This window comes from Hyperolius riggenbachi, chromosome 2, assembly GCF_040937935.1.
Source record: "Hyperolius riggenbachi isolate aHypRig1 chromosome 2, aHypRig1.pri, whole genome shotgun sequence".
In the NCBI taxonomy this organism is placed as follows: domain Eukaryota; kingdom Metazoa; phylum Chordata; class Amphibia; order Anura; family Hyperoliidae; genus Hyperolius; species Hyperolius riggenbachi.
The window spans coordinates 31,864,098-31,878,659 of NC_090647.1; the positions used below are offsets into that span (position 1 = coordinate 31,864,098).

The 14,562-nt window shown below is 45.5% G+C and overlaps 1 protein-coding gene across 4 annotated transcripts in view; it reads right to left on the minus strand.

Moving 5' to 3' along the window:
* GDPD5 (glycerophosphodiester phosphodiesterase domain containing 5) overlaps nucleotides 1–14,562 on the minus strand; it is a 239,227-nt gene that overhangs the window by 60,269 nt on the left and 164,396 nt on the right. For 3 of the 4 annotated variants that reach the window (XM_068266612.1, XM_068266613.1, XM_068266614.1), the window contains exons 4-6: nucleotides 10,414–10,507; nucleotides 4,558–4,617; nucleotides 2,712–2,810 (exon numbers count right to left, since the gene is read on the minus strand). In XM_068266612.1, the coding sequence (XP_068122713.1) occupies nucleotides 2,712–2,810; nucleotides 4,558–4,617; nucleotides 10,414–10,507 (253 nt within the window). Of the gene's footprint in view, nucleotides 1–2,711; nucleotides 2,811–4,557; nucleotides 4,618–9,146; nucleotides 9,177–10,413; nucleotides 10,508–14,562 lie in introns of those variants that run through there. The other variant, XM_068266615.1, reaches the window with a different exon arrangement.

Genomic DNA, 14,562 nt, shown 5'->3' on the forward strand with positions numbered 1-14,562 from the left:
CACACGCACACACAGACACACGCACACACAGACACACGCACACACAGACACACGCACACACAGACACACGCACACACAGACACACACAGACACACGCACACACAGACACACGCACACACAGACACACGCACACACAGACACACGCACACACAGACACACGCACACACAGACACACGCACACACAGACACACGCACACACAGACACACACACACACAGACACACACACACACAGACACACAGACACGCACACACAGACACAGAGACACAGACACACACAGACACACACAGACACACACAGACACACACAGACACACACAGACACACACAGACACACACAGACACACACAGAGACACACAGAGACACACAGAGACACACAGAGACACACAGAGACACACAGAGACACACAGAGACACACACACGCACACACACATAATGTACATACACACAAACACAGACAGACAGACAGACAGACAGACAGACAGACACACACACACACATACACACACACACGCATAATGTACATACACACACACACACACACACACACACACAGACAGACAGACAGACAGACAGACAGACAGACAGACAGACAGACAGACACACACACACACACACGGCTGCTGTGGTTGAGCCATCGGCGGGCACAGACCAGTAAAGTATTCATGCAAGGGGGGGTGGCGGAGGAACATCAACCATTTGGGTGACGTGGCCGGGGGTGGCAAGGCGACATCACTAGGCCGATTCCTGAAAGATTTCATGCTGAAATTGATCAAGAATCAACCTGCGGTTTTTCTGGCATTTACGCCTAACCTATCCCCACCCGAGGCCTCCCTCTACCAATGCCTAACCCTAGCAGACCCCCCGCCCTACAATTTCTGTGCCCGCTTCACTGATAAATAAGGGGATTCGGTGCCCACTAAATGTATTGGGAGCTACAGCCACCAAAATCCCCGTCCTGGCGCTGCCAAAACTGCAATTAGCAGCTGCCGGCACCCAAATGACCTGCCTGGGGATGTAGGAGACAATTAACCGAATTGTACATTTTCAGTCAGGAAACCCATAGAAACATGGTAAGAATATGAAGACTAGTGTATAGACTGGGGCTGGAACCCGCAACTCTCAGTGCTGCATGGCGGACAGCGATAACAACTTACGCCACTGCTGCCTCTACGGCCAGAGAAAAGCAGAGATTCCACACAGAGGGAAGAATCCTGTACGTCAAACTAGAACAGCAATCCCTAAACCTGATGGGGGCTTTCAACACCACTTAACACTACACAAAACAACCAATGAGCATCAATGAGACTAATAGCATGGAGCTAAAAGCCAAAGAAACAGCTTGGTAAGAACAAAAAGGCATACATAATTTCCTTATTAGTTCAGACCTGAACTTCCTCCCTGCTCAAAAAGAAAAGCAACAGCATAATAACCTTTAAAGAAAATAATTTGCGGATACAGATCCTGCAATAAATCTGCAGTGTATCTACTTCCTGCTGTCATGGAAGCAGACATAGGGTTAACAACCTGTGTTTATAAATTAGCTGCTCTGCTGTGGCAGGGGAAATTCCTGAGAGGATACAGCAGAGAGATAAAATTACAGCTGTGATTAGTCACAGATGAGGGGGATTAGACAGGCTAAACTCTCTAAGTACATACAGGGTGCATTTCTATATGTATTTCTTCTGTCCTGTGCAAGAGTTCAGGTCCACTTTAAAGCTGCCTTCTTTTTTGTTAGGATAATTTGTAATAATTTGGGTGGTGTGAATCGGTTTACAGCGACTTTTTCCACAAGCGGAGTCCTTCTTTAACCCGCCAATCAACGGCTCTCGTCTCTGACTTGCCTGCCTCACCTTCCTCTTCTGTGAGAGGAAATCTGCATAGTAGGGAAATACTCAGCCCAACTCTACAGCACAGGTCAAGACTACAGGCACAGGTCAAGACTACAGGCACAGGTCAAGACTACAGGCACAGGTCAAGACTACAGGCACAGGTCAAGACTACAGGCACAGGTCAAGACTACAGGCACAGGTCAAGACTACAGGCACAGGTCAGCACAACAGGCACAGGTCAGCACAACAGGCACAGGTCAGCACAACAGGCACAGGTCAGCACAACAGGCACAGGTCAGCACAACAGGCACAGGTCAGCACAACAGGCACAGGTCAGCACAACAGGCACAGGTCAGCACAACAGGCACAGGTCAGCACAACAGGCACAGGTCAGCACAACAGGCACAGGTCAGCACAACAGGCACAGGTCAGCACAACAGGCACAGGTCAGCACAACAGGCACAGGTCAGCACAACAGGCACAGGTCAGCACAACAGGCACAGGTCAGCACAACAGGCACAGGTCAGCACTACAGGCACAGGTCAGCACTACAGGCACAGGTCAAGACTACAGGCACAGGTCAAGACTACAGGCACAGGTCAAGACTACAGGCACAGGTCAAGACTACAGGCACAGGTCAAGACTACAGGCACAGGTCAAGACTACAGGCACAGGTCAAGACTACAGGCACAGGTCAAGACTACAGGCACAGGTCAAGACTACAGGCACAGGTCAAGACTACAGGCACAGGTCAAAACTACAGGCACAGGTCAAGACTACAGGCACAGGTCAAGACTACAGGCACAGGTCAGAACCACAGGCACAGATCAGGAATACAGAAGAGGACCAGTCCAGCTTTAGCGGAAAGCCCAGAGGTTACCTGGAAGGAAATTAGTAGGACGTCCCATTCTTCATCCCACATTTGTTCGATGGATGCCATGGCCACCACCGTAGCAGTCAGCACAGCAACAAGGAAGCCCTGGAAGACAGGCGAGAGACCGGTCAACACAGTAAAGAATCAGCAGGATCGCACATGTTATGCAATTGCCGATAGTGGTGGAGCCAGCAGACGACAATCCATGACGTAATGATGAGGTTCCACACACTAGATTCCAGGATCAATACATTTATTGTCCTGATCCACACATACCACCTTCGTCAACTGATCATCTTTTCAGGCTTCGCACTTTTATCAAGGTAAACATTTATATCTTGAAACTGAAACATTCTTAGGATGATGGTCATATGTGTTCAGTGCTTCTGAAGTCTTTGGAGGATTTCGAACTGGGGAGATCGGGGGAACAAGGACACCGGGAGAGGACCGGGAAGGGTTTATGAGATCCAGAGCCTTCCATCTCCATAGGCGAGTATAGGTAAGCATCTGACTTTTTTTTTTTTTATTTCACTACAGATTTGCTTCAAAGGACACCTGAGGTGAACGGGATAGGGAGGCTGCCATATTTATTTCCTTGTAAACAATGCCAGTTGCCTGGCAGTCCAGTTGATCTTCTGCCATACGTAGTATCTGGGTCAAAACCCTGGAACAAGCATATGGCTTATCTGAGTCAGAGTACCTGATCTGCTGCATGCTTGTTCAGGGTCTATAGCTACAAGTATTAGAGGCACAGGGTATATGCGATTCACCTGAGTTTTCTCCTAGGAGAAACATTTTCACCTTAAAATAACGTTTTAGCACTTTGCAATGGAAAAAAGTATCACAAAGTAGGTAAAAAGTACCATCAAAATAATTTGGAGTATTGTTTTGCTTGCTGGTGGTTCAAAGGGCAATTTATTTACAAGTTATAAAAATATCACCTAGGAGAAAACTCAGGTGAAAAAAGTGAATTGCATATGGGCCACAGGATCAGGAGGGACTGCCAGGGAACTAGTAGGAAATAAATATGGCAGCCTCCATATCCCTCTCACCTCAGGTTCCCTTTAACAGTAATTTTTTACTCAGGCTCACTTTAAAACACACATCAAGGTTGTTTTATCAGTGATAATACACAAGTAGTGATGTAATAAGCTAGTACAGCAATTGCACAAGATGTATTAGCAGCACGAGATCGCGGGTCAGACAGGTCACGGCTACAGACCCTCATGGTCCTTAAAGCGGAATTGTCACCATAAAAATCAAATTTTAAACAGCAACTGGTCTGAGTGTATTAAGTGATAAGGATGCTAATCCTGCATTCTAAACTTGCAAAACTTTTTCTGCTGTTATGGTTTGGAGTTATCACACATTTTAGGAACACTGGCCCTTTAATAGTCAGTGCCAAACTGTTGCATGCTGGGGGTTCTTTTTATCTATAATATATCCCTCCTCTTCCATTTATTTCCCTGCCTAGCTGCCTATATGAAACACGATCCTCTGCTCACTTGTGTTTACAAGCAAGGCTGAGGTGACTCAGCGATTGGAGGAGAAAAGAAAAAAAAGTAAAGGGCAGAAATAACATCAGGATTTAGCCTCAAACTGTGGGCAAAAGACATGGTTCCCACCAGGAACCGAATTCTCTTCATTTACTATATAAAATTCACTGAAATCAGAATGTGGGCAGTACAATACATGTGTTATGTAAGTATATGAAGTATTTATCTACTTATGTATGTGTTTTTTTTCCTTGGCATAGTATGGCTAATCCTACTGCTTTAAAGACGATTACATTCAGAAATATACAAACGACTCTGGAAAGATGAGATTCTCTGATGTGAGCGCCAGTGATCACCTTGTGCAGCCAGTGTAAGTTCATCTGCTGTCCCACAGCGATGTGACATAGTGCTAATATCTGCGGGAAGAGAGAGACAGACAGTGAGACAATCAACAGACATCGCAATGCTAAAGATCTACAGAACATATAAAGCGGGATAAAACTCTGACATAACATTCAATAAAAATAGGTTTTCTACTTTTTATTACCCATACAATTATCACATTTGCTTTTGTGCACAAGTAATATTCTCTGTTTACAAATGACAAGTTCACAAAGTACAGTTTATCTGCTCTGAAAGCTGCCATCGCATTTTACTGCAGAGCTGCTATATTTATATATTATAATGCATACAGTGATCACTTCTCAGCTCTCTCTGGTTTTACAATGTGAGCACTACAGTGTCAGCACTCTGCAGACTGGATACAAATTGTAGCAACAAAGATAATGTAAACAAAAGAGAATGGTGATCACCTCTTCCATGCAGCCAGAAGCCTAAGGAGCTTTCCATTGAAGAACAAAGTGTAGTGTTTAACTACTTGAATGCTGTTCTGCTGTTTTTTTAGTGTGGTAGTAGACTATATGCAGTATATCTTTTAGAACAAACAGGAAATGCTGAGTTTTATACCACTTTAAGGGGCCCTTAGTATTCTGTATTTTGCAGCATAGGCAGTCAGATGTGCCCCCATTTTAGGTAGCCAGAAGTAGCCCCCCAGTCTAGGTATCAAGAGGGGCCCCCAGTACAGATAGCTTCCCCAGTAAAGGTAAAAAAAAGGAGTCCCCGACATAGGCAGCCAGAAGTAGCCACCTAGTATAAGTAGCCAAATGTGGCACCTTCCCCCTCCCCAGTATAGGTAGCCTGAATTACCCTCCCTAGTATAGATAGCAAGAGGGGTCCCCAATATAGTTAGCTAGATGTGCTTCCAGTGTAGGTAGCAAGTGGGGCCCCAATGTAGGTAGCCAGATGTGCCCCCAGTGTAGGTAGCAAGAGGGGTCCCAATGTAGGTAGCCAGATGTGCCCCCAATGTAGGTTTCAAGAGCGGCCCCAACATAGGTAGCCAAATGTGCCCGCAGTGTAGGTAGCAAAGCCCCCCCCCCCCCCCCCAATGTAGGTAGCAAGGATCCCCAATGTAGGTAGCCAGATGTGCCCCCTGTGTAGGTAGCCAGATGTGCCCCCTGTGTAGGTAGCCAGATGTGCCCGCAGTGTAGGTAGCCAGATGTGCCCCCAGTGTAGGTAGCCAGATGTGCCCCCAGTGTAGGTAGCCAGATGTGCCCCCAGTGTAGGTAGCCAGATGTGCCCCCTGTGTAGGTAGCCAGATGTGCCCGCAGTGTAGGTAGCCAGATGTGCCCCCAGTGTAGGTAGCCAGATGTGCCCCCAGTGTAGGTAGCCAGATGTGCCCCCAGTGTAGGTAGCCAGATGTGCCCCCAGTGTAGGTAGCAAGGGCCCCCCCAGTGTAGGTAGCAAGGGGGGCCCCAATGTAGGTAGCCAGATGTGCCCCCAGTGTAGGTAGCCAGATGTGCCCCCAGTGTAGGTAGCCAGATGTGCCCCCAGTGTAGGTAGCAAGAGGGGCCTGCTGCGGAACCCCTTATCGCTGGATCCCTACACCACCATCTGGGGTGACAGCACTTGCAGTGTTCTCCCCAGGCTCTTTTAGCTGCGTGCTCCACCAGGCTAGTTTTGGTGAGCACCCGGCTGTCATCAGCTCACCTCCTCCCCTGCTGTAAGCACAGAAGCGCCAGTCCTGCATTCTCTCATCTCGCCCCACCTAGCTATTTTCTCATGCCACCGGCTGGAATAAAATTTTAGGGAGAACACTGACAGAAAGGGCTCTGAGTGACCCCAGCAAGCCCCCCCCCCCCCCGCGTGTCATAGATTAGCCACCAGTGCCATAGGAGATGTCAGCAGAATCTTTCAAACTGTTGCAGGGTTTAATTAAAACGTTACGTGTAATTAATAGCTTTCGGGTTTTAGGCGTAATAGACGGGGATGCGGCGATACGCCAGGAGATACCCCCGGACTTCACGGGGAGTCCGTTCTGTGAGCCCACCGATTGCGAAAGGCATTGACCTTTAGTTAATCCTGCATGGCCGGCACTTCCCCTGGCAATAAGCCGATGCCATCTCGCCGTACCGCCCCGCTGCTTGCCCATGAATATTTAACAGGCCGCTGATGGATCACAGTAATAAAAATGCGTTTAGCTGAGGTTTAATCCCAGCCGCGGCTAAACCTCCGGGAGGGAAGAACGCAGAGTAATTACACCGATACACGGCGGAAACATCGTGTGCATATAAACCATCCGCCGCTAAAAAAAGACGATCAACGGCCGCAAGAGGGCTTATGCTAAAATAGCAACGTTCACTCAAATGATTCAAAACCCCGGCGTTTGTGAAAGTGTGCCAGAGAGGCTCCACTACTTATGGAGTCCCTGATCTTTGGTTTCCTGACACCTTACTGCAGCGTACGCCTTATCCCACCGCAGTGAGCTGGGTGCAGGGTGAGCCGAATGATGGCTCACCCTTCTGCCGCTCAAATTCCCAGCGACATTAAAGCGGACCTTAAAGAGGAATTGTTGCGAAAATCTTACAATTTTAAACAAATACTAAGAAGTACATTTCTCCCAGAGTAAAAAGAGCCATAAATTACTTTTCTCCTGTCTTGCTGTCACTTACAGTAGGTAGCAGAAATCTGACATTACTGACTGAGGTTTTGGGCTAGTCCATCTCTTTATGAGGGATTCTCAGCATGGCCTTTATTCTTTATAAAGACATTCTTTAAAAATGATTAATACAACGAAGCTGGCTGGCCTCCCTGCTCACTGCACACTACTTTGGCAGTTGGACGGAGCAACTGACATTCACTAAGTGCTTTTAAAAATAAAGAAAACCCAGAGAACCCCCTATGAGAAGATGGGCTAGTCCACAATCTGTTAATGTCAGATTTCTACTACTTACTTTAAGTGACCGCTACATAGGAGAAAAGTAATTTATAGCTCATTTTACTCTGGGAGAAATGTACTTATTAGTATGTGTTTTCAATTTTAGGATTTTCGCGACAGTTCCTGTTTAACCACTCTACGACCGCCTCACGCCGATAGGCGGTCGCAGACTGGCTCCCCCAGGACCGCCTAACGCCCACTAGCGTCAAGTCCTGGGGGAGGAGATTAGCATGGAGCACGCATGCATGGGAAAAGAAAAAAAAAATAAATAAAATGAATTAAAAAAAACTAAAACAAATCGAGCAGCAATCAGATCCCACCAAGTGAAAGCTCTGCTGGTGAGCAGAAAAGGAGGTAAGCTTCATTTGACTGCTAAGTTGAATGGCCGAGAAATAAACTGTTAAAGGGAACCGGAGGTGAAAATAACAAGGAGGCTGCCATATTTATTTCCTTTTAAGCAATACCAGTTGCCTGGCTGCCCTGCTGATCCTCTGCCTCTAATACTTTTAGCCATAGCCCCTGAACAAGCATGCAGCAGGTCGGTGGTTTCTGACAATATTGTCAGAACTGACCAGATTAGCTGCATGCTTTTTTCTGGTGTTATGCAGACACTACTGCAGCCAAATAGACCAGCAGGACTGCCAGGCAACTAGTATTGTTTAAAAGGAAATATATATGGCAGCCGCGGGTTCACTTTAAAGCTGCGCAGTGATGAATTGTAAAAAATTGCCTGGTCACTAAGGGGTGTAAGCCTGTGGTCCTCAAGACGACAGCGCAGTTTTGGTTTATAAATATAAGTTGTATATTGTATTTTACTCAGGGAGAAACGTACATTTTATTTACTTTTTCCTCTGACCCGGGAGTCAAACTCATGACCTCATCCTTCACAGTCAGGGGCAGTACCTCTGGACTTTCTCATTTTAGATGTATGTATTTTAAATTTTACAGTTTTTCGCAATAGTGGTCCTTTAAAGCGACTCCGAGCTCTAAATAAAAACAAGATTGGAACTCACCTGGGGCTTTCTGCAGCCCAGTGTAGGTCGGGAGGTCCCACGGCGTCCATCTGGCTCTTCTCCCAGGGCCTGGCCAGAAATGGCTCCCGGCGACACTGGGCCAGAGTGTCGGGCTCCTTCTTCCTGAAACGTCACGTCTGTCGTCACCATGCCGGCCGCCTCGCGTCATCACGGTGGCCGCCGTGACAACACTGTGCATGCGCAATTTAATCACCGTACCGTCACGCCGGCCACCGTGATGACGCGAGGCGGCCGGCGTGGTGACGACAGACGTATCGGGAAAAAGGAGCCTGACACTCGGGCCCAGTGTCGCCGGGAGCCACCGGAGAGCCATTTCTGGCCAGGCCCTGGGAGAAGAGCCAGATGGACGCCGTGTGACCTCCCGACCTACACTGGGCTGCAGAAAGCCCCAGGTGAGTACCAATTTCGTTTTAATTTAGAGCATCTGAGTCCCTTTAAAAGCAATAGGCAGCCATCAGCAGAGCTCCTATATTTGTAAGATGTGAAGCTCTTTACATGTAGGCATAGCATGCGATACCCGACACTTTCCGTATAGTGCAAGGTAGATACTGTCTCAGTTTGATTTGATTACAACAGCATCTGTAGTCAGGAAAGCTCATTATGAGAGCGCCTCCCCCTCCCCTCCGTCCAGACTTACCAAGAGTGCTGTAATGTAAGTGAACCCAGCAGCAGAGTGCTGAATTGTAAAAAATGGCCTGGTCACTACGGGTTGTAAGCCTGCGGTCCTCTGGAGGACAGAGCAGTTTCGGTTTATAAAAGTAATTTATATTGCATTTAAGGCTGCTTTCACAGTGGGAAGTTACAGGCGCACGTTAGAGCAGCCTGCAACGCAGCCCACCGCACAGCAATGAAAAATCAATGGGCTGTTCACAGTGCCCACGTTGCGTTACATTGTAACGCTAGACATCAAGAGAAAGTACTGCATGCAGTAAGTTATACGCGTCTAAGCTGCGTTAGACTGTTTGCACATGCTCAGTAATGTTGGGGAGGAGCGGAGAGTGGCCAGGCACATGGCTAATTAATATTCACTGCACTTTGTGACGTGCAGGGTTTACTTCCTGGAGCGGCCGCTCTGTGCTTTGATTGGCTGGCGGGACCATGTGATGCCACATGCGTCACAAAGTACGCATCACGGACGCCAGAGTGAGCTGCACAACGCGGCTCGCTCTGACGTCCACATCCAACACCACCAGACGTTGCGTTAGACAAATAGACAAGACAAATAACATTTATATCGCGCTTTTCTCCTGGCGGACTCAAAGCGCCAGAGCTGCTCTATAGGCAGTAGCAGTGTTAGGGAGACTTGCCTAAGGTCTCCTACTGAATAGGCGCTGGCTTCCTGAACAGGCAGAGCAGAGATTCGTACCCTGGTCTCCTGTGTCAGAGGCAGAGCCCTTAACCATTACACATTCCAGCGTTAGGGGCACGATATGCGACCATAACGTCCCCTAAAACGCAACGTCCAGGTGGGAAAGTAGCCTTACTCAAGGAGAAATGTAAATTTGATTTACTTTTTCTCTGAAATGGGAGTCAAACTCATGACCTCATCCTTCACAGTCAGGGGCAGTACCTCTGGACATTCTCATTTTAGATATATGTATTTTAAATGTTACAGTTTTTCGCAATAGTGGTCCTTTAAAAGCAATAGGCACTCATCAGCAGAGCTCCTATATTTGTAAGATGTGACGCTCCTTTACATGTAGGCATAGCATGCGATACCCGGCACTTTCCTAATAGTGCAAGGCAGATACTGTCTCTTTTCACTACACATGTACGGCCCCATACATGATCAGATCACCAGCAGATACAATAAGAATTTCCCTGCTACGTTTGATTACGACAGCGTCTGTAGTCAGGAACGCTCATTATGAGACCGCCTACCCCTCCCCCCCATCTGGACTTACCAAGAGTGCTGTAATGTAAGTGAACCCAGCAGCAGTAGTGACGAGGATCGGGATGGACCAATCATCCCACTTTCCCGTTCTGTTATATAAAAACCTAAAAAAACAAAACAAAAAAAACAACATTTCAATTGCTACTTGCAAAGCTCGGAATAACTCAGAAAAACTCTACAGTCCGTTCATTTAAAGCGGACCTGAACTCAGAACTTCCTCTCTGCTCTAAAAGATACCCAACAGCATAATATCCGTTAAAGACAAACATTTCTTTGTTACAGCTGATACAAATCCGCTTTCTGCTTTCATGGAAGCAGACATAGGGTTAACATTCGGAGTTTACAAATCAGCTGACACAGCTGAGAGATTAAATTACATTGGTGATTAGTCACAGATGAGGGGGGAATTAGACGGGCTAAACTCTCTAAATACATACAAGGTGCATTTCTCTCTGTTTTCCTTCTGTCCTGTGCAAGAGTTCAGGTCCACTTCAAAGAGAACCCAAGGTGGCATAATATAGTCCTAATAGGACCCAGAGGCATGTTGTGTGCACAATGACATGCCTCTGGGTCATTGTTCCACCGCTAACAGCCCACTGACCCCCTCCCCCCCCCCACTAAAGTGGAAAAAAATTATGATATAAAGAATTGGTTGTGTAGTACGGATAATTACTAGAACATTAGTAGCGAAGACAATATTCTCATTTTTAATTTTCAGGTACATAGTGTTTTTTATAATATTGCATCATTTTCTAATATTTGCACTACTCAGCATTCTAAATGATTTTACGGAGCAGGCTACTGAAATATTGACCTGTCCTCTGCAGAGAAAAAGAAAATGCAATGACTGACAGATGAGATAACTACTTTGAAAGTCCTGGAGCTCAGTGGCTCTTTTGCATAGACATAACAACTGGCGTTGCTTAACTCTTCCTGTACTGGAAACAATATTACACTTATGTCTCTGCTCCTAATGTTTTATTTCTTAGCTGTACTACACATACAAATCATTATAGCATCATTTTTTTTCCGCTTCAGTGTCTCAGTGAAGGCTAGCTGGCTTTATTTATGTGAGGTTCTCAGTCAGCCTCGTAGCATCTCCGCCTCGATTCTAGGCTCCCCCCGCCTTGGCTTCCTATTGGTGGAAGCTAACAGAGGCGGGGGGAGCCTGTAATCAAGGTGGAGATGCTAGGAGGCTGACTGACAGCCCCACATAAATAAAGCCAGCTAGCGACAAGCAGATTGTCGCTAGCCTGGCGATCTTTTAAGAAGGAGCAGCGTGGCGCAGGAGGGGGCTGGCGGCGCAGGAGGGGGCTGGCGGCGCAGGAGGGGGCTGGCGGCGGCGGTACAATGACTCAGAGTCATGTCATTGTGCACACTACATGCCTCTGGGTCCTATTAGGATTATCATTTGCCACCTTGGGTTCTCTTTAACACCCAGCTCTAGATCTGGATGGAACAGTAAATTTTAGAATGCAAAGAAAGTACAAGCAAACAGTACCCACAGGATAGGTTTTCTGGCCAAAAGGAGGCATCAGCAGGCATCAGATTTTCGTAATAAACATTTGGTCATATTATGTAAAGCAACTGAGTTGAAAGATTAAGCTCAGGGTTTCACACTTATTAAAATTGCGAATTGCGAGTGTGCGAAAACGCATTTGCTGCACGTGTAATGAAAGTCAATGGAGAATTGTACTTCTGCTAAATTTCACAAAACTGTATTTGCATTTCCGCATGTGCAAATAAAACTCTATGGCTTCCCATTGACTTTCATTAGTTGCGATAAAAAGCCCATTGTGTGAAAGAATGCAAATTTTACTGCAAAGAAAAAACAAAAACAACCCCTCCCCACCCAGTTGAAAAACGATCAGTTTTTTGCGCGATTAGTGTGAACCCTGCCTAATGCTGGGAATACACGTTTCGTTTTTGCCTTCGTTTTAGCCTTCGATTCGTTCGGTAAACGAATCGAGTGTTGAAAACGTATGTGAAAATAGTCGTAATCTCATAGTTTCGATTAATAGACCCCAAAAACAAACGACTAGTGATCAAACATGTTTGATATTATCTCTCTTTATCCATCTAATCGAGCCATTGGTAGGCTTGATGGCTGTTCAGATCGATTATATATTCGTTTATGCCGTCCGTCCCTGTACTACGTTTCGTTTCTTTGCAGCCTTCGATCATTGGAAAAACGAAACCATCAGAATCGAAAAAAAAACCCGAAACCGTGGGTGGTGATATTAACCGTACGGTCGATTATTTCGGGATCGAAAAGGACAAAAGGCACAATCGAAACGAAGGTTTAAACGAAGGCAAAAACGAAACGTGTATTCCCAGCATAAGGCTACGTTTCCAATAAAGCCGATTCAAAGCATTCCCCGCATGCAAATTCGGATGCATAAACGCAGGCTTTTAAAATCAATAGGCTGTTCCTGAATTGCACGCAGGTTGGGTAATACAGCCAACTGCATGTTTCAGACATGATATCCAAACTCCTGCATGGAAGCTGCGCGGCACCCTAGTGGAAATGGGCTCTTAAAGGGTAGCTTCAGGATTGTTATTTATATAGCACTGACATCTTCTGCAGCACATTACAGAGTACATAGTCATGTCACTGACTGTCCTCGGAGGAGCTCACTATCTAATCCTACCATAGTCATAGTCTAATGTCCTACCATATTATTATTATGTATTTATATAGCACTGACATCTTCTGCAGCACATTACAGAGTACATAGTCATGTCACTGACTGTCATCAGAGGAGCTCACAATCTAATCCTACCATAGTCGAAATGTCCTACCATATTATTATTATGTATTTATATAGCACTGACATCTTCTGCAGCACATTACAGAGTACATAGTCAGGTCACTGACTGTCATCAGAGGAGCTCACTATCTAATCCTACCATAGTCTAAATGTCCTACCATATTATTATTATGTATTTATATAGCACTGACATCTCCTGCAGCACATTACAGAGTACATAGTCATGTCACTGACTGTCCTCAGAGGAGCTCACAATCTAATCCTACCATAGTCATAGTGTAATGTCCTACCATATTATTATGTATTTATATAGCACTGACATCTTCTGCAGCACATTACAGAGTACATAGTCATGTCACTGACTGTCCACAGAGGAGCTCACAATCTAATCCTACCCTAATCCTACCATAGTCATAGTATAATGTCCTACCATATTATTATTATGTATTTATACTGGTTGAACTCGATGGAGGTATGTCTTTTTTCAACCAAAATAACTATGTAACTATATATTTATATAGCAGTGACATCTTCTGCAGCACTTTACAGAGTACATAGTCATGTCCCTTACTGTCCACAGAGGAGCTCACAATCTAATCCTACCATAGTCATAGTATAATGTCCCACCATATTATTAGTATGAATTTATACAGCACTGACCTCTTCTGCAGCACGTTCCAGGGCACATAGTCATGTCACTGACTGTCCTCAGAGGAGTTCACAATCTAATTACCATAGTCAAATAGCTGAATTGCCAAACATAGTGAATCAATGTAAGTTCCTGAGGCACAACAACTTCACCCTTTGATCTCTTATTGCTTTTTTTCTAAACTCCAAAATCATTAAAGGGGCAGTATGGTGAAAAATTGTACAATTTAAAATATGTGGAAACATATAGAAATAAGAAGTGCATTTCTTCCAGAGTATATGAGCCATAAATTACTTTTCTCCTATGTTGCGGTCACTTGCAGTAGGTAGTAGAAATCTAACAGAAGGGACAGGTTTTGGACTACTCCATCTCTTCATAGGGGATTCTCAGGAATGTATTTAATTTTCAAAAGCACTTTGTGAATGACAGTTGCTCTGTCCTACTGCCAAAAAAAAGAAAAAAAAAAAAAAGGAAAAAAAAACAAACAAAAAAAAAACCTGTAGGGAGCAGGGAAGCTGGCTAGCATCATTGTTTAAATCCTTTTTAGGGAATATCGTTATAAAGAATAAAAGCCTTGCTGAGATGGAGAGATGGACTAGTCCAAAACCTGTCGCTTCTGTCAGATTTCTACTACCTACTGCAAGTGACAGCAACATAGGAGAAAAGTAATTTATGGTTCATTTTACTCTGGAAAAAAAACGTACTTCTTTGTCTGTTTGCGCATATTTTAAATTTTTAC